The 25,150-nt window shown below is 36.3% G+C and overlaps 1 protein-coding gene across 1 annotated transcript in view; it reads left to right on the forward strand.

Moving 5' to 3' along the window:
* LOC138713359 (uncharacterized) overlaps positions 1 to 25,150 on the forward strand; it is a 467,222-nt gene that overhangs the window by 209,237 nt on the left and 232,835 nt on the right. The window contains exon 3 of the mRNA XM_069845391.1: positions 18,644 to 19,910. Coding sequence (XP_069701492.1) covers positions 18,726 to 19,910 — 1,185 coding nt within the window. The 5' untranslated portion in view covers positions 18,644 to 18,725. The remainder of the gene's footprint in view (positions 1 to 18,643; positions 19,911 to 25,150) is intronic.

A 25,150-nucleotide genomic window follows, 5' to 3' on the forward strand; every position in this document is an offset into this window, starting at 1 on the left:
ATAGCACACTATGGAATTTTGGATATAAGAGAGTTTTTATCTCGAAAAGGAAGCAAAATATGATGAAATTAATTACATTACTTACGATTCACTTTGTATAGTCCTCATCTGCGTATGATGAAATATGGGAAGCGTTTTTTGTCGCATTTTTCTGTTCAGTTTAGGCAGTGGCGAAGAAATTCTGCGTGCCATTTGCCAATCGCCGGAATTTTATTCCTCAACCTAGTATCAGGTTTATGCATTGTTTGTAGTGCCGGAACAATACAATATCGACGCAAGCACTCTTGGATTTATGTCCTGGAAACCATAAATGGAATTCCGAAGAATTCGTAAACCAACGATTGTTTCTTTACGTGCTTCTTTTTAAGCATTTGTTCTGTTTGCTCTGTGTACGCAGTAAAGTTTCAGAAGAAACACATGCTGATTTATGTGAGTGGAATTCCAAGTATGAATAAATTTAGATAGTAGGCTAGGTTCTGTTAATCGTATTTCGTATACTGTAGTTGGTTACAAAATGACTTGGTCAGTGATAATTTCATACTATTTTCCCCGTCATTTTGAAGAGGGTGAAACAGTATGATATTATGTTATTTAATATGGTAATGCTTTGTACCTCAATTATTTAGGTAGGTCTAAGTATCGGCATCATAATATGCCTAAGCTTCTGATAGAAACAACATATCTATCTAAACCTTGGATTTGTTTATGACACAGATCATCGTCGCTGATCATTTCGTGATTTATTACATAAGTTAGGACTGATTTTACCAGTGAAAATAAAATTTTGCGTGGTATTTATTAGAACGATGTCGTCGTTAATTCAATAATAAATAAGGTAGCGCACATAATAATAATAATAATAATAATAATAATAATAATAATAATAATAATATTATTATTATTATTATTATTATTATTATTATTATTATTATTAAATTTGATACTTAATTTGCTAAAGTAATATTACATTTCATGCCACGGTGGTCTAGTAGCTAGAGCGCTGGACTTATAACCCTATGGATCCGGGTTCGATCCCCGGTGTACCCTTGATTTATAACTTGTGTTGGACAAGCCCGTGATCCAAGTAACACACGGTTTTTCTCCGGGAGCTCCGGTTCCCCTATGGAATCCTAACAAATCATCATCAACATCTCATCGCGAGTGTAGCGTAGACCAGCTGCCTATGGCGCACCCTGGGTGACAACGACTGTTGTCTGTAAATTGGTCTACATAACTGGCTTCATATGGATGAATGACAAACAGTCAAGTACCCGCAGATTACAGCTCGATTCAGCGTTAATGGCCCCTGTCCTTGGTTGTTTGTCTAGTGAGCGAGCTGAATGTTGCGTCATAGGAAAGAAATTTAATCACAAATGTGCATAGGAGGGGAAGAGGAAAGAGGAAGAATAATTGAAATTTTGTTGCAATACATTGTATAATGTATCGGTTTTCTTATAAATTTATCCTTTTTTTTTTTTTTTTTTTTTTGTGGAATTATTATTATCATCAACAACAACAAAATCCACACTAGCAGCTCCGATAATTCCCTAGAGATGGCACAAAATGAAGGTGGACTGTTACATAATTGTGTAACCTTGTAGGTTATATCTGTTTGAAAGGATGTTTCTACAACATTTTAACGTTCTTTGTTATCCTCCCTCAATCTAAGCCTGCTTGTAATCTAGTTAGATTCAATTTTTAAACACGTCATTTGCAGTTACTTTTCATTAAGGATGATGGATATTATGATTTATATGCTGGTGTTCATTTGCTTAGTAATTACTTCCTATTTAATAGAGGTAGAGGATATTAGGTAGGCCTACACTTTGATACCAAGGAAGTCATGAGTCGTGTTTACATGTATTTCAGAGTTAATATGACAATGCAAGGAATGGAAGACAATTTCCATTAGTCATATAGTCCCATGAAATAAAATGAATCTGGAGAAAAGCTTAAAAACCCTTCCGAGAAACGTATTCGCGACTCTCCTGTTACAACTTTGGGCACATTTAATCAGGAAGTTTTAAGACTGAGAGTACTTCTTTATATAAAGAAAGCTTTATGCCCAGTTTAGAATAGACGATATTTTGCCGAAAGTTTCGCAAAATACGAAACACTACAAATTAAACTTTCACGTTCCTCACAGCAGAGACTTGGAAAATTCAGGTGGCCCAAATTTTGTTTCTGGGTCTGTACTAAAAGCTATTAGATTCCATTACAGCAGAAACGAGGACAATAAGAAAAATTTAAGGAATTTTTAAGAACATTGAGAAAAGTGAGGAAATTAGGATAACCTATAATACATTTAAATGAAATAATTTTTAGTGTAGTTCTGTGTTTTGCGTCCATATACTCCTTTAGTTGTATTTGTTTTTATCAACTTAGTTCTGAAACATCCTGTACAGTAGCGCCATCTCCAAATAGAGGTGGACAGACCGTTTGACATTTCAGCTGTAAACTTTCCTCTATGAAAAACAGAGTATTGCCCACTGTCGAAGTTTTGTATTTAGAAAACACGGGGATTTTGTTACATTCCAGCTGTTTACAGTGTAAACGTGTGCCCGATGTACTGTATTTTGTATACTGTAAGTCGATGTTTTCAGTATATATATATACACAAACACATATAATTGTTTGTGTGTTTCTTTTAAATAGATAAGGTCATTGTTTTTAGTGTGCACTATACAGCAGCACATTGTTCTGCAATGGGCCAAGCTGTGCCGTACCTAGTCCAGACCATCTTGCTCTTACTCAACGTCATGCAGTCTCCTAGAACTTCCTCAGCTCACAGTTTATTTGTCAAACTGTTATTTCGGAATTGTTATTTTGAACTTGATATTCCAGATGAACAGGAGCATATGGAGTAGTTCCAGAAAAAAGAATAACTTTTCCCATGTCTAAACACACATGTTGAGCACCAGAATAATAGTCACACGTTAATTCATTTGTTTATGTGAAAAAGAGTATTTTAAAACAATCTTCATAAACCTCTTCTCTCGCTTCTTTGGTATATATAATCATAGAGGAAGTGTGGCTTATGTCTTTAGCCGCACTTCTGATTTTGCAATTGGAAGTGAGATTTGCACGACCAACACCGGACCTCCATCAAGAACAGCACAGCAGTACATTGCATTAATAATGGACAGATAGTAATATTCTCAATGGGAAATAATAATAATAATAATAATAATAATAATAATAATAATAATAATAATAATAATTAGGGACCATATTCTTTCTCAGGGCATACGGAGACAAGATTAGTTGTTCATAGACTATGTTGGCGTGACGTCATGTTTCGCGCGCGACACAGGTAGTATTAAAATGCATCTACATGGTTCAACTTTTCTTTCAACTTTACACATTCAAACACATTCATTATTGAACAACCAAATACTTCGGAATATGTCTTATACATCTTTCTCGTGTTAAATTCTATCGTACCTGCTTAACATGTTGCGGCCTGTTATTGGCCTTCTTCAGAACTGGTTGTTGCTGGTCTTCGCGCCTTTTATTTTGTTTCCTGTGGGGGTGTGTTTGTGTAGTGTAATGTGGAGTCAAAGAGTGTGTGTGTGTTCTGAAATGGAGTTGTGTGTTCAGAATTTCATTTGGATGTGTTTTTGTGTGTCTGTATATTTCGTATTGTTCTAGTGTGTTTAGTTTCTGGCTTTTTGGTTGGATGTGTAGACGAGAGAGTCTGTGTTGATGTCTCTGTATGTGTGGTTAGCATTTGTGATGTGTTCTGCATATGTGGAAGTGTTTTGTAATTTTGTTATGGCTGTGATGTGTTCTTTGTAACGTGTTTGAAATGATCTGCCTGTCTGTCCTATGTAGAAGTTGTTGCAGATGTTACATTTGAGTTTCTATACGCCTGTGTGGTTGTATTTGTTTGTTTGTGTGTTGAGATGTTTTTGTAGAGTGTTATTTGTTCTGTATGCGATGTTGTAATTTAATTTCTTGAATGAGGTTGCAATCTTGTGTGTGTTTTTGTTTTCGTATGGTATTTTTTGTGTTCTTGTGTTTGTGTTGTATTCTTATGTTTTTTGTGATTATGTTTTGTCTTTCGTATTATGTTGTCTATTATGTTGGGGTTGTATCCGTTTTCTTGTGCTATGTATTTGATTGTGTTTAGCTCTTCTTTCTAATCATGTTGGTTCATTGGTATGTTGAGTAGTCTGTGTACCATTGTTCGGAATGCAGCTTGTTTGTGTTGTGTTGGGTGGTTGAAAGCCAGAAACTAAACATACTAGAACAATACGAAATATACAGACACACGTCCACATCTGTAGAGTAACGGTCAGTGCGTCTGGCCGCGAAACCAGGTGGCCCGGGTTCGAATCCCGGTCGGGGCAAGTTACCTGGTTGAGGTTTTTCCGCGGTTTTCCCTCAACTCAATACGAGCAAATGCTGGGTAACTTTCGGTGCTGGACTCCAGACTCATTTCACCGGCATTATCACCTTCAAAGCGTCGTAAAATAAACCAATAAAATAAAAAATAAATACAGACACACAAAAACACATCCAAATGAAATTCTCAACACACAACTCAAATTCAGAACAGACACACTCTTTGATTCCACATTACACTACACAAACACACCCCCACAGACCGAAACCAAGTACGATAGAATTTAACACGAGGAAGACATATAATACATATTCTGAAGTGATATAGTGTGAAAAGTTGTGTAATCAAGATGTATAACTAAATATTAATAATAGTACAAGAATTAGAATAAATTGGCAGAAAAGATACCAATTGAAACAGGAATAAGGCAAGGAAACAGTTTAAGTACCATCCTTTTTAACGTCATCATGGAGGAAATAATAAAAGAAACCAGGAAAGCGAGTGCAGGTTATAGATTGAGAAATAAAGATATTAATATAATATGTTACGCAGATGAAGTAGTCTTACTTGCTAAAAATGAAGACAATCTCCAGAAATTACTGTACAGATTTCAACTAACAGCTCAGCAATTTAACATGATAATATCAACAGAAAAAACCAAATCATTAACAATTTCAAAACGACCATTAAGATTCAAACTAGCAGTATACAAAAAAGTATAGAACAAGTTATGTCGTTCAACTATCTAGGCCTATCTTTCGAAACAACATAAAATCGCTTAAGGGGTTAGGCACAGCTTACAGCAGTAAAATTAAAATTCAGTTCACTGTACAAAATGATGAAGCGTTTCCCACATAACTCAAATACTATGTGATGAAATTTTTTGTGTGTATTTATGCACGTCATATCTACAATATGATGCAAGATCACTCACTTCTCTACTTTTCATAGATTGTCCGATAAAAAAATAAATTCATTTTAAAAATGGTCAGATATCACTATTTCTTCTAACACAAAAAAATTATTTATTAAGGAATATAGTTGAAAGAGCATGATATTATAAACACGAGTTTCAGAAATAAAATAAAAGAGAGAGAGAACATGAAAAAGTTAACAAGTTTATGAGTTATGGGGGAAACGCTTCAACACTGCACAGTGAACTACTAACATTTTGAATTTTGAAAAAAAAGCATATATATATATATATATATATATATATATATATATATATATATATATATATATATACCAATTTTCATTATTGTACAAGATACAGTAATGGAGAAAAAAAATGTTGAATATTTCCAAAAATTTTAGTGCTGTAAGCAGTACCTAACTCCTCATGATAACCCAGTATAGGCCATTCGTTATCTCGTGAAACGTACCTATACGTGAGGGAAAGAAATTGGACTGAAAAGCTTCCTTCCCTCGCTACGCTTCAACATGCAGCTAGCTACCTCATTTACTCCCACCGTAAAGTTGTTACTATAACTACGGCCCACGCGTGCATTTGGTTTCACGAGATAACGAATGGCTTATACACTGTTTACATTGATATGATTTTGAACGGTGGTATGAGACGGAGCATTACCCGATGGCGGAGCCTGCTTATTTCAATGTTGACGTCCACCGTAACTTGGATATCACATTCCTTCGAAGTTGGATTGAAAGAGGAGGTCCCATCCCTTGGCCACCGCGATCACCAAACTTTACTCTCCTGGACATTTTCCTTTGAGAACATATCAAATCTTTAATTTACGAAACTGCATGGAAACTAATTTGTTGCCAGAATCTTAGCTGCCTGTCTCGTCGTACAAGATAACCAGAGATATTTGTGAGAGTTCGGCAGAATTTCTTGCCCCTTTGTAATGCATGTATCGAGGTTACTGGGCGCCATTTAGAAGACTTGTTATGAATTGTAAAATAGTATGAAAATAAATCGGCTTAAAGAAACGTTAAGTAAACTTATTACAGTATTCACTCGAAGGTTTTAGAGCTCGTAGAACATGTATCAATTGTCAGATAAGTTATAAATACGCTTGTATTGTTGGGGACCAATAGGGTGCGTTACGGTGGTTTCAAGTTTACTATCCGTTCAGAAGTCAGTACTCTAGCATTCGTATACAGTGTAACTGTTGAATACTCGGTTCGCCAGTCACTACTGTTGCACGCGTAAAAAGTAAACCTGCTTAATAATAACAATGCCGAAGGTTAAAGGTTCTCAGGCGCATATTTTTGCAGCGGAATTTGGTGAGTGTTTTGAAGTGAATGACAACAACATTATATGTAAAGTACGTAATACAAACGTATGAGGTGACAAGCAATATTATACACAGAGATTTTGTAGCACAAGAAAAGAAAGGAAGAAACTCAAACCCACTAATAATTCTAGGATAATTTTTCTCCACATAAGGAAAGGTAACGTAAAAATATATCTTTGTAATGCGTAGCGTATATTTACTTTTAGAGATGTCCAGATTCGTTTATGTACACCTTGTTATTCCCGTAATCGATCGCAGAACCAAGTCAATGTCCTCGTACTAGCTCACGTCCCCAGCCTATGTACCATGCTGCAGTCAATATTTGTCATCGTTCCCTATCATTCATTATAAGACTAGCTTATAAGCAGTGTTGCCAGCTTCAACTCGAAAATTTCCTCGGCCAAACAGACAAAATGTTCCCAAAATCCCCTCTGTATGTCCAAGGTCTTTGCATTTCTGCGAAATTTGGATTGGTGTAGTAAATGCTGGGTAACAAATAAGAAAAAAAAGGAAGAAAAAAAGAGTGGTTTAATGAGACACAAGACTGCTGTTTGTCCTATTATAATACCAGTGAAACTAATTATTCCAATGGTATTTATACTTAACTTAAACCTCAAACTGTGACTAAAAAGTGTAGATTAACCTAAGATTTAAAAATTAATCTGAAGGTAACTGACGTTCACTTTTATTAAATTTAATAGTTTATGGTCATGTGTATATGTATGTTTAGTCAGCATGTCGATGACTAATTGGAACCTCATAAGTGACATCAATAAGGCATTAATCATGAGGCAACTAGGCCGAGAAGATAATGTGATAGAGTGGCCAGTTTCTTCCCCCTCTATAGCATACATGGCTGACAAGTGAGATAGTTCACTAATCAGACTTGAAATGTACTCGTATGCAACAATAAATTATTCTTCCTCTGACACATCTCCTCAAGTGAGATGTACTGCCTGATGATAAATATTAGCTAGACTCTCAATCAGAAGTATTTATGGTCATTGGGTCAGAATTTGATGTACTCATTTTTTAAATCTATAAAATTACGAAAATATACTTTTGAAGCTTGCGGACAACGTATTGTACGCGTGATTTTTTAAAAATATTCTTATCTGTAGGCCTACCTTGTATCTGGAAAGCACATACATTTCTAGTCAGGTACTCCTTCAATGTTTAGAAAATTACAATGACAAAACAGACAATCAGAACTGACCAAGAACTGACTTACATTTATTAGCCGCTAGCAACAATAAGTGAGTTAAAAATCGGTAACAGATTTCTGTAACTCTATATAATTAATATATATATATATATATATATATATATATATATATATATATGAAGATTTTATTGGAATTGGTGAGGTGCCAATCATAAATAATTGTCCTTCGCGCTATTTAGGGGAGAGTTGGGTAGTATCGGACATCGGGTAATATCGGACAATGCGTTTCTTTCATCTACCACCAGATGGTAGAACCTGGATAACATGGTTACGTTTCTGTATGCGACATAACAGAAACGTAACCATGTCATTCAGGTAGTATCATCTGGTGGTAGATGAAAGGAACTCACTGTCCGATATTACCCGATGTCCGATACTACCCAACTCTCCCCTATTGCTCGTCGATAACTATGTAGCATTCTGATTGGTTGTTGAAAGACGAATCTCATCAACCGGATAGGCAAGACGACGGGAGGTGTAAGACGAAAAATGCAGATCTAATAAATAACATGTTTTATTGTAAATATAATTAAGTGTATGTGTATTTACAACACCCGTATTTTAAATATCGGTATTGGAAATATGTAATCTTCAGTTTTTACTGCACATTTCTTCCTTAAATTCAAATGAAAGCCAAAAATCTCTCAACAGTCTGGTATTTTCTTCAGATCCTCAACATTATGTTTCTCTTCTTTAAAGAAATTTCCTAATTTGAGGAAATTTCCTCAAATCTGGCAACACTGAATTTAAGCCAAGATTAAATGAAGGGCTCAGAGCCATAGTGGGCCAAGCGCCATATATTAAAAAGGTAGAAAACAAGGGTTAAAATTAAGTGAATGCCATAATACAATGAAACATATAGCAAGTAGTATAAAGTATGCACATTAAAACTAAAAATATGTCAGTCTTCATTAAACTATGGTATTCACTTAACTTTAACTATTGCTTTCTCCGTTTTTAATAAATGGCGCTTGCCCCACTATGGCTCTGAACCCCAGCCGGCCCGGATGGCTCAAGCGGTAGGGGCACGGCATGTCCCTATCGCTTGGTCCGAAGGGTTGTGGGTTCGAGTCCCGCCTCGGGTATGGGTGTTGTGTTTGTATTAGTGTAAGAAAAACAAATGAAAACGAAAAAGAAAACAAAATAGATAACTTTGGTAAACGGCCTCTGGCCGGTCTAAATTAATAAAAAAAAAAAACCCTTCAAATATATGTGATATTACTGTTGTATAAAACAATCTGAAGTGCACCCACATAACATAAATGACACTACGTCTATAAATTAATGACTTCAGGGTGACCTCTTTCTTTTGTGGCGCTAGTGTTTGTTTACGTAGTAATGATGCTTGTAGAGGGGAGAAAGAGCTGTTGCATGTACAGCCTCAGAAAAAAATCCTAATGGCACTGTTATAAAACCACTTACACGCACATAAATTGCAACGTAGAAAGTTACGTATCACATCGGTACATAAAATACCTTTCAATTGCAGAAATGACGTCAAGTAACTCAAATACATGCGTAGTTACATTACAGTTTCCGTTTGTGAAGACATACCTATAGCCTACTTTAATATCCAAAGGGTGAAACCTAACTATTTTTCCCCCATTACTACATAAGATAGTGGATTATGGTGATTTTATAGTTTGCAGGTTGAATTTTCTTCTGCCAACTTCGATTCAAATTTCGGTACTGAGAAATTCTACAACTGGTAATTACTTTATAACTGTTATGTTGACAGCAGTGACACAAGTTGTCGGTAGTTTAAATTCTGAAAATTGAAATTGTTCTAGATTTCTGAGCCCATTTCTGGAAGCTAGTGAAATTTGAACATACTAATAATTAATTTATATCTGTATTAAAATTAATACATAATAGTTATTGTATGTGTTGCTTTGTGTTGTGGTTACAATTTCAAGATTATAGTGAGGTAGGCTGAGTGTAAATAAATATAGCATATTTCGTGTGATACATGCCCTTGGGTAATCGATACAAATACCATTTCACGTTTTAATTAATTTCTTTCTTGTTTAGACTTTTATTACAATCATGGAGTAAATATTCTAAAGCGTGCATTTCAAAGTGGCATTCGTTTTTGGAATTCATACTAATCATTTCATCTGATGAAACAAAATATAGTCTACACCTGTGGAGTAACGGTTAGTGCGTCTGGCCGCGAAACCAAGTGGCCCAGGTTCGATTCCCGGTCGGGGCAAGTTACCTGGTTGAGGTTCTTTCCGGGATTTTCCCTCAATCCAATATGAGCAAAATGCTGGGTAACTTTCGGTGATGGACCTCGGACTCATTTCACCGGCATTATCACCTTCATCTCATTCAAACGCTGAATAACCTAAGATACGAAAATAAAATAAACAAAATACATTTTTAGGTTAGATCTCGTGATTCCTAAACTGTTTAATGAAAGCAATGAATTTCATGTTGTCAGACAAAATACATTTTAATGTTAGATCATACTCTAATCTATTAACTTCTAACATAATGTGCGAAAGGTCCAGAAGAAAAATATACTCTTTCACAAATTATTGAACCTTTTAGAAAACACCTCCCCAACATAAAGATGAGCTGTGGTAAATAAGCAAGACGTCGTTATTGTTAATACTATATTATTATTATTATTATTATTATTATTATTATTATTATTATTATTATATTTCAATACAAAGCGAACACCAGAATGGAGACATAGACGCGCGCAGAAGAAATAGGAACTTATCCTCTCCATACGCACGCACACACACACACACACACACACATGCAATTTGTAAATTCAGTGGATTTTGAATCACTGTAAAAAATTGTAACAAATATGTATGTAGTAATTAGGAGGTAGACTATATCTATACTAATAATAAATCTGTAGCTGAAACTTTTCTGGTAATTTTCGATTTTCCAAAAATAATTGGTCCTAACATATATATTAACTATCCTGAAACCGAAAATCGCTTTTGGAAATTTTTGTCCGTCTGTCTGTCTCTCTGTCTGTATGTTTGTTACCTTTTCACGCGATAATGGCTGAACGGATTTCGATGAAAATTGGAATATAAATTAATTTCGTTGTAACTTAGATTTTAGGCTATATGGCATTCAAAATACATTATTTAAACGGGGGGTTATAAGGGGGCCTGAATTAAATAAATCGAAATATCTCGCTTATTATTGATTTTTGTGAAAAATGTTACATAACAAACGTTTCTTTAAAAACAATTTTCGATAAGTTTTATTCCTTGAAAAATTTTGATAGGACTGATATTTAATGAGATAAATGAGTTTTAAAATTAAAATAACTGCATGTAAGGCCGTGCAGTGAATTAAAAAACAAATGACTTCGTCTATAAGGGGCCTTGGACAGCAACATTCGAAAGCTATGAAAGATAGCCTACAGAGAATGTTTCTGTGTTTGTATGAAGTAATATCGGAAGCTAAATTAACCGATTTGTATAATTAATTATTATTTCATCATTGGAAAGTGTAGCTTCTCTAGATGGACATAATGCTATAATGTTATTGCAGAAACTTCTGATATAATATATAATATAATATAATATGTAATATTATATAATATAATTTAAGTTATTTGAAGGGTTCAGAACCATAGTGGGCCAAGCGCCATTTACTGAATACGTAGAAAACAAGGGTTAAAATTAAGTTATTACCATAATTCAATGGAAACCTATAACAAGTAAAATAAAATATACATATTAAATCTAAATGATGTCAATCTTCATTAAACTATGGTTGCATGTAATAAAAATTAAGAAACATGTTAAAGGAATTGTAATTGCACCAAATGAGTGTCTCTGGATCAAAATGATCGCATTTTAATTATTTGGATGCAATTTAAATTAAATAACATATTAAACGATTTATCCTTCTATCAAACACGAATGTTCCCTGGATCAAATGTCCTTTTTAATTATGTATTTACTTATATTTATTTCGAACGGGTGCAGCGGAGCGCACGGGTACGGCTAGTAAGTAATATAACTATAACTACAACTAGAACAATATTAAGAATAGAACTGATATAAATAATTGTATGCATAAATTTTTGTACTAATCAACCAGTCATGTAGTATTACATTAATTGTAATGGAACATGATGTAAATAAATGCTTAAAAAATACACACACACGCACGCACACACACACGCACGCACCGGAAAATCACGGCATGGCGCACACCATGCGCCGCCGCGCCAGCCGGAGGGTTAGCGGGATACATTGCTAATTTTGGCATTTATAATTTGCAATAGTCGTAGACTATGCAGAAGGTAGACTATTTGAAATACACATACTATCATGTCATCTTTCCCTGTTATGTCTTTAATCTTCATGACTCAGTGGTGCTGTATTTTTTTTTATGTAATTTGAAGTCAAACCTGTAAGGTAATTCACATTTATACTGTATTTGTAGACTAATATCGGGTTTAGGATCCGACTGGTGAGTGCCTTAATGCTGCGAGATGTACTATTTCACAAAAGTTAAAAGCACGTCGAGTTCTAGTTGACACCATTACTCACGAATTCGAGGGATTTAAACGTCAATAAATGCTCGGATGGTTATTCTGTGGAAAGGAAAAATCATTGGCTACTAATTGAAGAAAGGTAATAGTAATATGCGTTACAAGAGCGGTATGTTGACGTTTTCATGTTCGAGGAAAAGATTGAAAAAGCGAAACGTAGTTGAGCTTTTTTAATTTCCGAGAACATGAAAACAAACATACCGCTCGTGTATCGTACATTATTTTGTGCGAGATCGTGCGTATTTGCTTGTTTTCCGCACAGAACCAATACGCGGTAAGTGTGAAATACCACATTCAGTATTCCCAACGTAACACACATAACAATTTCCCTCTTCTTACCGCTTAAGCGCGACATTCATTTTACTGCTTTAGGCTTTTAACATATTATTTTTAGAGACGTTTAACATAGTAATAATTATAAATTGGAAACTTACCACTGCAATTTCACCTAAATTGCAATGTTAATTATTGTTTTTAAATATATGCAAAAATTAAGTAAAGTCTACTACTCCAGGAAACTTATTGCATTCCTGATACAAGTAACATTAAAGAAGCCGTGAAAAAATCAACAAGATTCCCGATGCCGATGTTATTACTGCAATATGTTATATAAATAATTTGTTCAAATATTAAAATGAAAAATAAATCATTACATAACCTTACCGTTTGTTTTAAGTTCGCATTTATAGACTGGGGGGAAAAAAAAAGACAGACATATATCACGGCCTGCTGGAGTATAGTAAACACAGAAAACATTTTATAGCAACAATGTTGAAGAAAGATATTTTGGTTTTCCGAAGTTGCCGTCATTAAACAGAAACCAACATGGAGATTTCATTGCAACTAATTAGAAATTCGTCTTTCAGGTATGCAATAAACGATCTTCGCACAAAATATTGTACGATACACGAGCGGTAGTTTGTTTTCATGTTCTCGGAAACTAAAAAAGCTCAACTACGTTTCGCTTTTTCAATCTTTTCCTCGACCATGAAAACGTCAACATACCGCTCTTGTAACCTATATTACTATTGTGCGAAGATCGTTTATTACATACCTGAAAGAGGAATTTCTAAGCATTTGCAATGAAATCTCCATCTTGGTTTCTGTTCAATGACGGCAACTTTGGAAAACAAATATATCTATCTTCAACATTATTGCTTTAAAATGTTTTCTGTGTTTACTATACTGCAGCAGGCCGTGATATACGTCTGTCTTTTTTTTCCCCCCCCAGTCTATGTTGAGTCTGGAATCTTGTTGATTTTTTCACGGCTTCCTTCATGTTACTTGCATTACAAATACAGTAACTTTTGCGGTGTTGTAAAGTTTACTTAATTTTTGCAAATATTTAAAAACAATAATTAACAGTGCAATTTAGATGAAATTGCAGTGGTAAGTTTCCAATTTATAATTATTACTATATTGAACGTCTTTAAAAATAATATGTTAAAAGCCTAAAGCAGTAAAATGAATATGACGCTTAAGCGGTAAGGATAGGGAAATTGTTATGTGTGTTACATTGGGAATACTGAATGTGGTATTTCACACTTACCGCGTATTTGTTGTGTGCGGAAAGCAAGCAAATATGCACGATCTCGCACAAAGTAATTTTTATGTCTAAATTAAAGAGCACTGCTCAGCTTTTTTGTCTACTATAATTATAACATAATCAGTGATAGATCTACTCGTATTGGAAGTAAATGAAATAAAAAATGTGATGTCCCACATTTTATTCAGTGACGAAAAAACCTGCCATATTAGCGGAAAATTAAGCCGACATAATTGTTAAATTTTGGCGGAAAAAGTACGATACTAATGGAATTTGGTGAATACCTCAGATAGTGCAAAGGTTAATTTTTGCTTGGAATTTCCAAAACGTAAGTTGCACATGTTCTTTCTCTTTTACTCAAGTTACATGCAATAGTTCTACATACTATCTCGATAACAGGATGAGATAGTGTTATATTTCAGCAGGATGCCACTTCTTGTCATTAATCACTTTAATTCAGATCTTATCTAAATAATCAGTTTCCTGTTACGTGAAAAGAAATGGTGAATCTAGAACCTGAGTAGCGCGTTCACTGGATCTGACCTAATTAGATTCTTTTATACAGTAAAGGGTAAAGTACACAGAGCTGAAGTTCAAAGACTTAATACCTCATTCAAAATGCTGTGATAGACATTACACCATAAGTGTATGAGCTTTCATCAAATTGGAGGTCATCAAGTTAGCTAGAATGACTCGTACTCCGTGGCTGCTATCTGGTGTGGGTTCGAATCCCGTTTGGGCCGAATATCTTGTTGGGGTTTTTGCCCCATAGTTTTACCGCTCGTAAGGCAAATGCTATATAATCCCCATGCTAAATGCACGGACTGTTCTCAAAATGCCATCTCGCTGTTACCAATTACATTGACGCCGGATAACTACGCAGAAGCTGCTACCAGACTATCAATATTACTGCACACTATGTAAGGTTGCGCAATAATATTGAGTGTGTTTAAGTTAGATTGAAATGATGTGTAATATTATTGAATGTATCAAAACTTTTTGAAATACGAGTATATTATGCAATAGGGTGGAGTGAATCTATACATGAAACTGGTTTTTATCTGTTTTCTAAATATAATAGTTGCAAAAATCTGTATTTTCACTTACAGTAACTTAGGAATGTGAAAAATATGGAGTTTCTACGAATATATTTAGTTTTTGAGGTCCCCCAAAGGCTTTGAAGTTTCTTAAAATTATAATTTTTTGCCTCTTTGTATATTTCTTATATTATTTTGTTTTTCATTACATAGCTAGTGAATTGCTCTAAAATCACATATTTAAACTTTATTTGGAAGACTCTAAATTGAGGATGCAGTATACAGTATTTTTGAGGGGATCCAAAGCGACAAAATATATTGTATTTTACATAAAATATGACAAAAATTCCATTTCAGTCTATTTATTTTTTTTTAGTTAGAATTTATTCTTGTTTTCCTTTTCATTTCTTTCTGAATGGTAACTAAATCAACAGGTCCAGGTATCATCTTCTTTCTGTTTTTTACTGTAGTAAAACATTATTTCTTGTTTTGGAACATGGCGGTCTTTATCACAATTAGGCCTACAGTATTATTATTATTATTATTATATTAATTTTTTATTTATTTATTTTCAACTGCATATATCAAATAGTTTGTTTGCTTCTTCTTTGAATTTTGCAATGTTGTAATTTTAGTTGTCGTCACTATGTCGTTTCTTACAAGGCTTCATTAAGTTTGTGTATTGATCATGGTAAGCACGAATCAGTTTAATTTCGGAATTTATGCATTTACCTGGATTTCCTTAGTTTTGATAGCAACGCTTTCTGAAAACTGTCCAACAGTAGATTCTTTTGATTTGAAGTCAGATTTTAATTCACTTTTGACCCATAGATAGTATTTAATTACGTCATGATAGACAGATAATTGTGATGAGTTCAGCCCCTCTGGCATTGCTAATACAGGGTAGAAGATCAGATTTCTTGTATTAATATTAGAAATATTCTGATTTAAGTACCCTGCAACATAAGAAGAATGAATTTTCATTAATGTTGTTATATTAGTTATATCATACCTAAGAGGTTTGTGATTATTCCCAATTTTCTTATAAATTGAAGTTTCTGTGATACTTCAAGATGAAAAAATAAGAGACCAAAAATATGCCGAGTCTTTTAAAATGTTTTTTTTAACATGTTCCTGGTATCCTGTTCAGATTAAATCACTGGAGAATGTTCTCTCGCAAAAAAATATTGAACCTCAAAATTTTGTAAAAATTTAAAAATATAATGCTCTTGGGACACATCTAAATATTAATCTAGAGAAAATATATTTTGCATTGTTCTTTATGATATCAACCCACAACTTTTCCTTGGTATTATATTTTGATTCCGTAAACTTCATATTTTCACTCCACCCTATTGTGCAATCTGAAAAAAAATATTGTGCCGTCTGTAGTTAGTATTGCGCAATTTCCCGCGAGTTATTGACGAGAAGCCGTGGAATACAGTCGCTTACCTCTGTCACACATTGTCTTTTGCTTCAAAGTATTGCATTATTGAACGGAACGTTTCCGTAACTATGACTCTAATGCCTTGAGGTGGAAACACACTTGTAAACTACAAGTGTTGGAAAGAATTGCCTGTAGCAAGGTATCGTAGTGTGATTATTTATCAGCCTGACTTGCTGCCTCTCATAGTTGTGTTTGCTTCTATAATCATAGGTGCAGTCATCTCAAGTAATGCGTCGAATGTTGGGCCATCAACCCGGAAAAAGTTATAGTAATCATTTGGATCGTTCAACCTCATCTTTCTCATCAAATTTTCATGCTTGAATTTTTGGCGCTCTTGATGGCAATTCTTCATCCAACTTCTTTTTTTCTTTCTTTATTTTCCTCACAGCAGAGTGGAGCGATAGCAACTGTGGCCAGAAGTTTACTCAGTTTTTACCAAAAATGAGTGCTGGAAGTTTCTTAGAAGTAAAGGCAGCGGGCGTGTAGCCTGACATCCCTTCTCCCATTAATGCCGTTAAAATAGTATACTGTCTGGGAAGAATTTGTCACGTAATAGCACAGTCTAGTATATACAGTCACGAAGCTTCAGTTGTGAGGGTGCTAGGAACAATAGACTGTGCCGGTACTATTTCGCATTGTCTGTAATGAGGCGATATTAGCGATCTTAGTGGTTAGCAACTATCTATGGATGCATATTTACTACGTATTGAGCTACGTGAATGTATATACTAGACTGAGGTAATACGCTGTTTGGAATGAATGGAGTGGACTATTGCATTTTAAATCAGGAAATGGCATTTTAGTATACTATTCCAACTAAATCGTCGGTTTTATTTGTTAAACTTACGACCGATCCAAAAGATTCTGAAAAATGAAAAACATTAACTGGAAGTTGCTTATTGCATTTTTCTTACGCAAGCCTCTCTTTCTCTCCTGCGATTAAGGAGATCCTCTCTTTCTCTCCTGCAATAATGAGTTGTATTCTTCACCTGACATAATTAGTAATATTAAATCCAGACGTTTAGCACGTAGCAAGTTTGGGTGAATCCAGAAATACATATAGTGTTAGTTGGGAGGCCGGAGTAAAAAAGATATTTGGAGAGGCCGAGACATAGATGAGAGGATAATATTTAAATGGATTTGAGGGAGGAGGGATATGATTCCAGAGACTGGATTAATCTTGCTCAGGGACCGATGGCGAGCTTATGTTAGGGCGGCAAAGAAACCTCCATGTTCCTTAAAAGCCATAAGTAATTAAATAAGTAATAATGAGTTCCTCTTTATCTGTCCTACAATTAATAAGTCCCTCTTTTTCTCTCCTGCGATTAATGAGTCCCTCTCTTTCTCTCTTACGATTAATGAGACCCTCTCTTTCTATTCTCCAACAATGAGTCCCTCTTTTTCTCCTGCGATTAATGAGTCTCTTTCTCTGTTGCGATTAATGAGTTCCACTCTTTCTTGCGATTAATGAGTTCCTCTCTTTCTATTCTGCGATTAATGAGACCTTTTCTCTCCTGCGATTAGTGAGTCTCTCTTTTTGTCCTGCGATTAATGAGTCCCTCTTTTTCTCTCCTGTGATTAATAAGTCTCTGTTGCGATTAATGAGTCCTCTCTTTTTCTCTTGTGATTGATGAGTCCCTCTCTTTTTATTGCGATTAATGAGTCCCTCTTCTGCGATTAATGAGACCCTTTCTCTCTCCTACGATTAATGAGTCCCTCTTTTTCTCTCCTGCGATTAATGAGTCTCTATTTCTCTTTTGCGATTAATGAGTCCCTCTCTTGCGATTATTGAGTCCCTCTCTTTCTCTTCTGCGATTAATGAGACCTTTTCTCTATCTTCTGCTATTCATGAGTCATAACCGGAGAGCATCTTGTTTTGTTTTCAGTTCTTTTAATATTCTTTCACACACGAAAAATCAATGCAACTAAATCCAATGTTTCAGAACTTTCAGTAATTATTACTGTCTCATATAAGCACTTCTAATGATGATTGTACTATTGCTAAATAAGAAAACAGACTTAATAGTGTTTGTTGTGTGATTGCCCTGCAGCGTACTACGAACGTGAGCGTGGCCTGACCTATAGCATGAATGAACCTTGAAGAGGTCTTCAAAATAACAAAGACAACAATGGCCTGAAATCGGCAACATTATTTTGAAGGCGCGGTGTGTTTAAGAATGTTGTTTTATAGAGGATCATTAACCATGGTGGTGATGAAGGTAATGTATTGTTGTTGCAGGCTTTTCTTCAAGATACGCCCGTGAGCGGGGTCGGGACTTGGGCTTTCATCAGAGCGAGTTTTGAACTAACGTCTATCAGCCATGACGCGGAATCTCGGCACGGCGCACAAGGGCAGTATTAGCTCTCAGTACAAGACCCTGACCCGGGAGCACCTCATCACCTGCAGCGACAGCAGCAGCAATGAGGATCTGAGTCTGCGGAGGTTCCCGTTTCAGAACCACAGCGCGTCCCTCAGCGTGACGTCTTCCCTGCTGTGCGCGGCGGCGGATTCTGAGCCCAAGAAGAACAGGAGTCGCCGCGACCGCGTCTGCAAGTCCTGGACGAGCGGCTACGGCTACGGGACACTGGTGGAGGGCAAGGAGTCCCAGTTCCAGCAAGACAGGGTCGTGCTGCTTCCGGAGCAACAGAGCGTGCCCTCGGTCCTGCGCAGTACGGTGCGGCGCGCCACGTCGCTCATCGTCGCCACGCCCTGGAAGCCAACAGCTGATGCGGCCAAGCCGAGCAGACGACGTAGCCGCATCGATCTGCCGCTGATGCCGAGTCTCAAGTCCCTAGTGAGCCGGCGCTCCTCGTCAACCCGTGCAGCATCAGGCAGGGACAGGACCCCGCTCGCTCCCGAGATGGGCGGAAGCTCCAGCAGTTCCGTCCTGGCTGCCGGCGCCGGCGGGAAATCGTCGGCAGACGTCGCGTCGGCCGCCGCCGCGAACTCCTCCGTGATGGTGCCCCTCATGAAGCGGGAGGGCAGCTGCAGCAGCCTGGCGCCGTCCATCAGGATCAACGGCAGCGACTTCAGGGGCAGCGGAATCATAAGTGACGTCCCCAGCGGAGACCGAGGTGCTAGTGGTGGTGGTGGTGGTGGTGGTGGTGGGAGTATGAGAAAGTGCGAGACGGTGTTGGCTCTGTCGAGCTTCGGTGCGGCGATGCTGCGGTCGGCATCTTCCTCGCGGACTACGATCCACGTGGAACCGTTACGACCCGTCAACAGACTCAGGGTGCCCCCGCACTACTCCAGTTCGGGCCTGTCGCCCAACGCCGCGGGCGGCTCCACCAGCAGGATGTGCTCTCGCTGCAGCAGTCTGCTGTCCATGGCCTCCTCGTCGCGATACTCCCTCAACACGGCCGGGGGCGGCTTCGTGCCCTGCAGCCCCGGGGGCAGCCAGCCCGCCTCCGCCGAGCAGGTTCTCCTCTGCAAGTTGTGCCTCGGGGAAGTTCCCTTCAGCAAGACCACCGAAATCGTCCACTGTGGCTGCGCCTTCTGTAAAGACGTGAGTTGATTTGATGCATCTGTTTTGTTTGGTTTTGTTGTTCTGTAGCAGGGAACCGTGTTGTGCTATCGATTTGCTTCCGACCGTAGCAAAATATTCAAGTGTAACAGGTTACTACAGACTTCATTCGAACGATAGTGCGTGTGATGTAGCCTACCAGTATATCGGATTCCGAGAATGTTTGGTAATTTACGAAATTAAACGTCTGTAAATGAACAGGCTCGCCTAAGAATATGCGTTGTGTTAATAATACTGTAGGTGAATATGTGTCCCAATGTAGCTGTCTAGCGTATCAAGTTACTGACTAATAGAACGAAAATCCGTGTTTATAGGCGCGTGAATAAAGTTAATATAACACTAGGTATTTTACAAAAAATAATCATTTGTAAGCAAACAAAATTTCGTGACAAAATGCATTGTTATTGTATCTATTCTAAGCCATGTGTATATTATTCGACTGTAGGTCTCTAGTGTAGGTTAACTGGTTACTGACTAATAGAACGAAAATTCGTTTTTATATGCCCGTAAATCAAATTCAGATAACACTAGATGTTTTACGAAATTAGCATCTAAAAAACGGGCAAATTTTTCTTCAGAAAAATCTTAATATAAACTGTAGATGAATATTATTTTCAGTATAAGTCTCTAGTGTAACAAATGAATGACTAAAATCCGTGTTAACATGCCCACATATCAGATTTCGATAACACGAACAAAATTTCTTGTTGTTGCGCTATTGTACTCCAAACTATAGTCCTAGGTAATTATTCAGTTATCGTAGCTCTTTAGTGTCACGCTAATCGAATACAGTAGATCCGAAATTTGTGTTTTATACGCTCAAATCAAATTTATAGAGCGTTAGCTAGCTCATAAAATGAGAAAATGTCAATACCAACTCATTTCGATTCTGTGTAAGTAAACGACAGTTTTAATTTGGTTCTAAATATTTGTAGTGAAGCCTGTTTACAATAGGACTATGATTCTGAACATGCGTACGACTCTTGCTATCATTTAATACGTATAAATTTCTTATAAGAAGGCGATGGATGCATGCATTGCAATGGTGCGTCGTTAATTGTTCGAAATAGTAATAGAATGGCCTATATCTGACATGACAGTAGGTATGTTTGTCGGTTGTGAATGTAGTAGGCCTATATCGCGAATGTTATTTCAGTAGAATTCATTGACAGTAAAATTCATTTTAACTTTCTGAATAAATTTATTGAATTTACAGTTATGAAAAATGATAAACATATACTTAATACGTAGCCTACGTCTTTCTGTAATAGTGAACAGCTGAGGATGTTATTTTGCAATATTGGAGCCCAAAATTAGTTCGTTTCTGTGGAGGGTGCAGAGTTGAGATTATTTTAAATTATAACCCGAGAATCAAAATGATAAGTTGTAAATTATACGGAAAATGCAGGAAATAAATTAGGAAAACGGGAGCGAGCATAGTGAACTAGTCAGTTGCAGTGTATCCGAAATGGAGAGAATGTGTTTTTAAATTAAAAGAAAAGGAAAAATAATTAAGCACTAAGGAAAAAAATAGTCTTTACGTCCAAATTGAAAGACTTTAATATAATAGGTATAAATGGACATATGCTATAGTTTCTACCAGGACACTCCTTCATTCCTGTCCTTATACTTATGTGAAACAACCTAATGTTTATACAGGGATCAAATGCCTGTGAAAAATGAAGTTTTATACTGCAATCTCTCTATCTTCCAAACTGTGGAATATACAACAATTTTTGTGTTATGAAGATGTATTTAAAAATTTAATTTTTTATACAGTAGGAAAAAAATAATTATTACTCCAGAATGAATATACTTAGATCAATGGATTTTATAACAGAGTTAGACATATTTGAAAGGCTTCCCTGCAATTATTATTTTTTGTTTAAAAAAATTGTGACACATCGTTCACGCATTGACATCCAGATTTTTTTTTTACTTTAGAAAAAAATTGTTATTTCTCTTGAGTTTGAAATTCGTGGCAAATTGACCCGGGATCGCCACTGCCACTTACATAATAACACTGAGAGTTGGTAATACTGATCAATTAGCTTATTACCTCCATTTTTAGTAAGCAGCTTTGGAGTTTGCTACAAATATGGAAAGGTTAGATTTCTTACTTAAAAAAAAAATTGGCCGAAATTCAGCAAGTGTGGACGAGAAGTACCAGATTGTTGGGATGTGGAAAAATGACTTGGAATAATATCCCTGAATTCATTGATCTAAGTACACCCATTCTGGGATAATTAATTTTTTTCTTACGAAAAGTGTAATTTTTTAATAAGATTTCATAACAGAAAAGTTGTTATAATTATAATCCAAAGTTTTAAAAAAGTTCATTTTTCACAGGAATTTCTTCTCTGTATAAATATCAGGGGTTTTGACATAAGTATATTTTGACAAAAGTGAAACATCTCTTTTGAAAGGGTGACAAACTTTCGATAAAAGCTGTATTAACAGAAGAACAAATGCAAATCGTCGTTGTTCCGGCAATAACTCCTATGTGACATATTTATCGATTCTCAGATTCTTGCTCTATTAAATATCTTAAATAGTGATACAGCAAATAATAAAATCTCGTATATGTAATTATATATCTTTCTTTCGAATTCACAATCTCCTATGCACTACTGCCATAGAAGAATAAATGTCTTTTTTCTTTTTACTGAAAATTTTCATATTTTGTACATAGGTGGTATTGCAGGAACGACGACGAAATGTAACTACCAAATCTTTGCGGGGGGGGGGGGGAAGGAAACCCACATACTCAACAGAGTCACGAGTTAAAACTTAACAGTAACCAAGGACTTAAAATGAAGGACAAGAAGTCCATACCTGTGGAGTAACGGTTAGCGCGTCTGGCTGCGAAACCAAGTGGCCCGGCTTCGATTCCCGGTCGGGGCAAGTTACCTGGTTGAGGTTTTCTCCGCGGTTTTCCCTCAACCCAATATGAGCAAATGCGGGCAACTTCCGGTGCTGGACCCTGGGCTCATTTCACCGGCATTGTCACTATCTCATTCAGACGCTAAATAACCTGAGATGTTGATAAAGCGTCGAAAAATAACCTACTAAAAAAAAGAACAAGAAGAAAATTGTGTACTAAATCCAGGTGTTGTTTAAATAGTACATTGTAACTTTTTCTTTAATGGGCGCATTGCATTTTGATAATGCATCGTTAAACAACACATATTTTAAAAGACATGAATATAAACATATCGACAGCTTTGCCATTTTACGAAATTAGGCAGTAAAACAATTTATTGAAGGTTCTGTTTACATAGAGGCATTAGAATGACGTGTTATGTTATTGTAATGGCGTATTGTTAAATGTTTAACGTAATGAAAGTGAGTAAAAAGTGTGTGGCGTGTGAACTTCGAATTGTCTAGGACATTTACACTCGCCTAGGAGAATGTCATGGCTGCTGACTTGGTGTTAATATGAAGCTATTGTGCAGTACAAAAAAAGGATTTAACACTTCTATGAATGTTTCTGTAGCTTTACGTTATGGAACGAACTTACGGCTCGAGCTTTCCCGTGCAGTGTTTACAACCTGGAAGTAGGAACGATTTTTTGAAAATGGTTTGTGGTACGCAATACCGCCTCAGAAAAGCGGACATGCTGTCAATATTGTAAACCCGAAATAAAATCAATGAAGGCTGTAAAATTCTAAATTTGCTTTAAAGATATTTCCACACGTTAAGGTCACGTTGTTGTATAATAGGCCTAATAAAACTATATATATCCCAGGCACACGTTATGCACAGAACTCGCCAATCTGCAGTGATGTAGGAGGGGGGTATTTACAATGGAATGCTGTTCGTGAAATTCGTTTTCTTTAAATTAAAAATGTAAACATGATTACATCATAGTAATAGTACAAGTATATACAGTCACGAAGCTTGAGTTGTTGAGGGTACTAGGAACAATAGACTGTGTCGGTACTATTTCGCATTGTCTGTTATAAGGCGATAATAGCGATCCTAGTGGTTAGCAACTATCTATGGATGCATATTTACTACGTTTTGAGCTTCGTGACTGTATATACTAGACTGTGGCTATTAATTTAGAACAGCGTGGTTCAACCCTCGGCCCTCGTACTGAATTTGCTGGCCCTCGAACTTTTCATACATTTTTTTAATGTATTATAATAATTATGTATATTAAACAAGATAAATTTTAAGTTAGATTTCATTACGAAATTTTATATTGAAGTCTTATAGTTTCTAATAGATGACAGTTCATTCAGTTTTTGTTTTAAGGCGTTGTATTGTAAGTACCAGTTTCGCGCCGTGGCGTCGTGGTCTAAGACATCCTGCCTAGGACCCGCGTTATGGAATGCGCTTTGGTTCGAATCCTCATGGGGGAAGAAATTTTCTCATGAAATTTCGGCTAGTGTATGGGACCAGTGCCCACCCAGCATCGTGATGCACCTGGGGAGCTACGATAGTAGCGAAATCCGGTTTCACAAACCAGTTATAACGGCTGAGGGATCATCGTGCTAACCACGCGATACCTCCATTCTGGTTGGATGATCGTCCACCTCTGCTTCGGCATGTGGACGTGAGGCCAGAAGCCGGCTGGTCGGTCTTGACCCTTCATGGGCTGTAGCACCACGGATTTACTTTACATTGTAAATACCAGGTCTCTTTGGACCCTTGCCTTTTACAAAAAATTTTGAAGATACAAATTGAAATACAAGGAGGTAATATTTAAACTGAATTGATTAATAAAACTGTCAAAGGCAGAAGTATCTGCTTAAAGTTTGTGTTATTTCTAAAATTTAGTATATAGTTCAAAGTGGCAGAACCAAAAAAGCGGTATGTTGCAGAAGAAAGACAGTTTCAATCCAACAACAAAGTTTTTTTTATTTATTTATTTATTATGACGGTAAACTACAATGTGTTACCTGTTCCCAAGTCATATATGTGAATAATGTAAGCAACCACTATACTAGTTTGCATAAAACAAATTATAACAAATATCAAGGAGAGAGAGAGAGAGAAGGGGGGTGCGTGTGCATATGCGTGCGTGTTTTTTTTTACTGCCAATGAAGATTATGTGTGCTATTATATAGTGAAAAAATAATCACGAAATTACTGACACATTTTTTTATTATTTTTTTTTTCACAAAAGTTCTGGGGCAGTTTTTACCAAAAACAAAAACCTGGCTCTGATTATGATGATCCTTAAAGATGTTACATCGGATGGTTCATCTCTGCGA

The sequence above is a fragment of the Periplaneta americana genome, chromosome 14 (genome assembly GCF_040183065.1).
Source record: "Periplaneta americana isolate PAMFEO1 chromosome 14, P.americana_PAMFEO1_priV1, whole genome shotgun sequence".
In the NCBI taxonomy this organism is placed as follows: Eukaryota; Metazoa; Arthropoda; class Insecta; order Blattodea; family Blattidae; genus Periplaneta; species Periplaneta americana.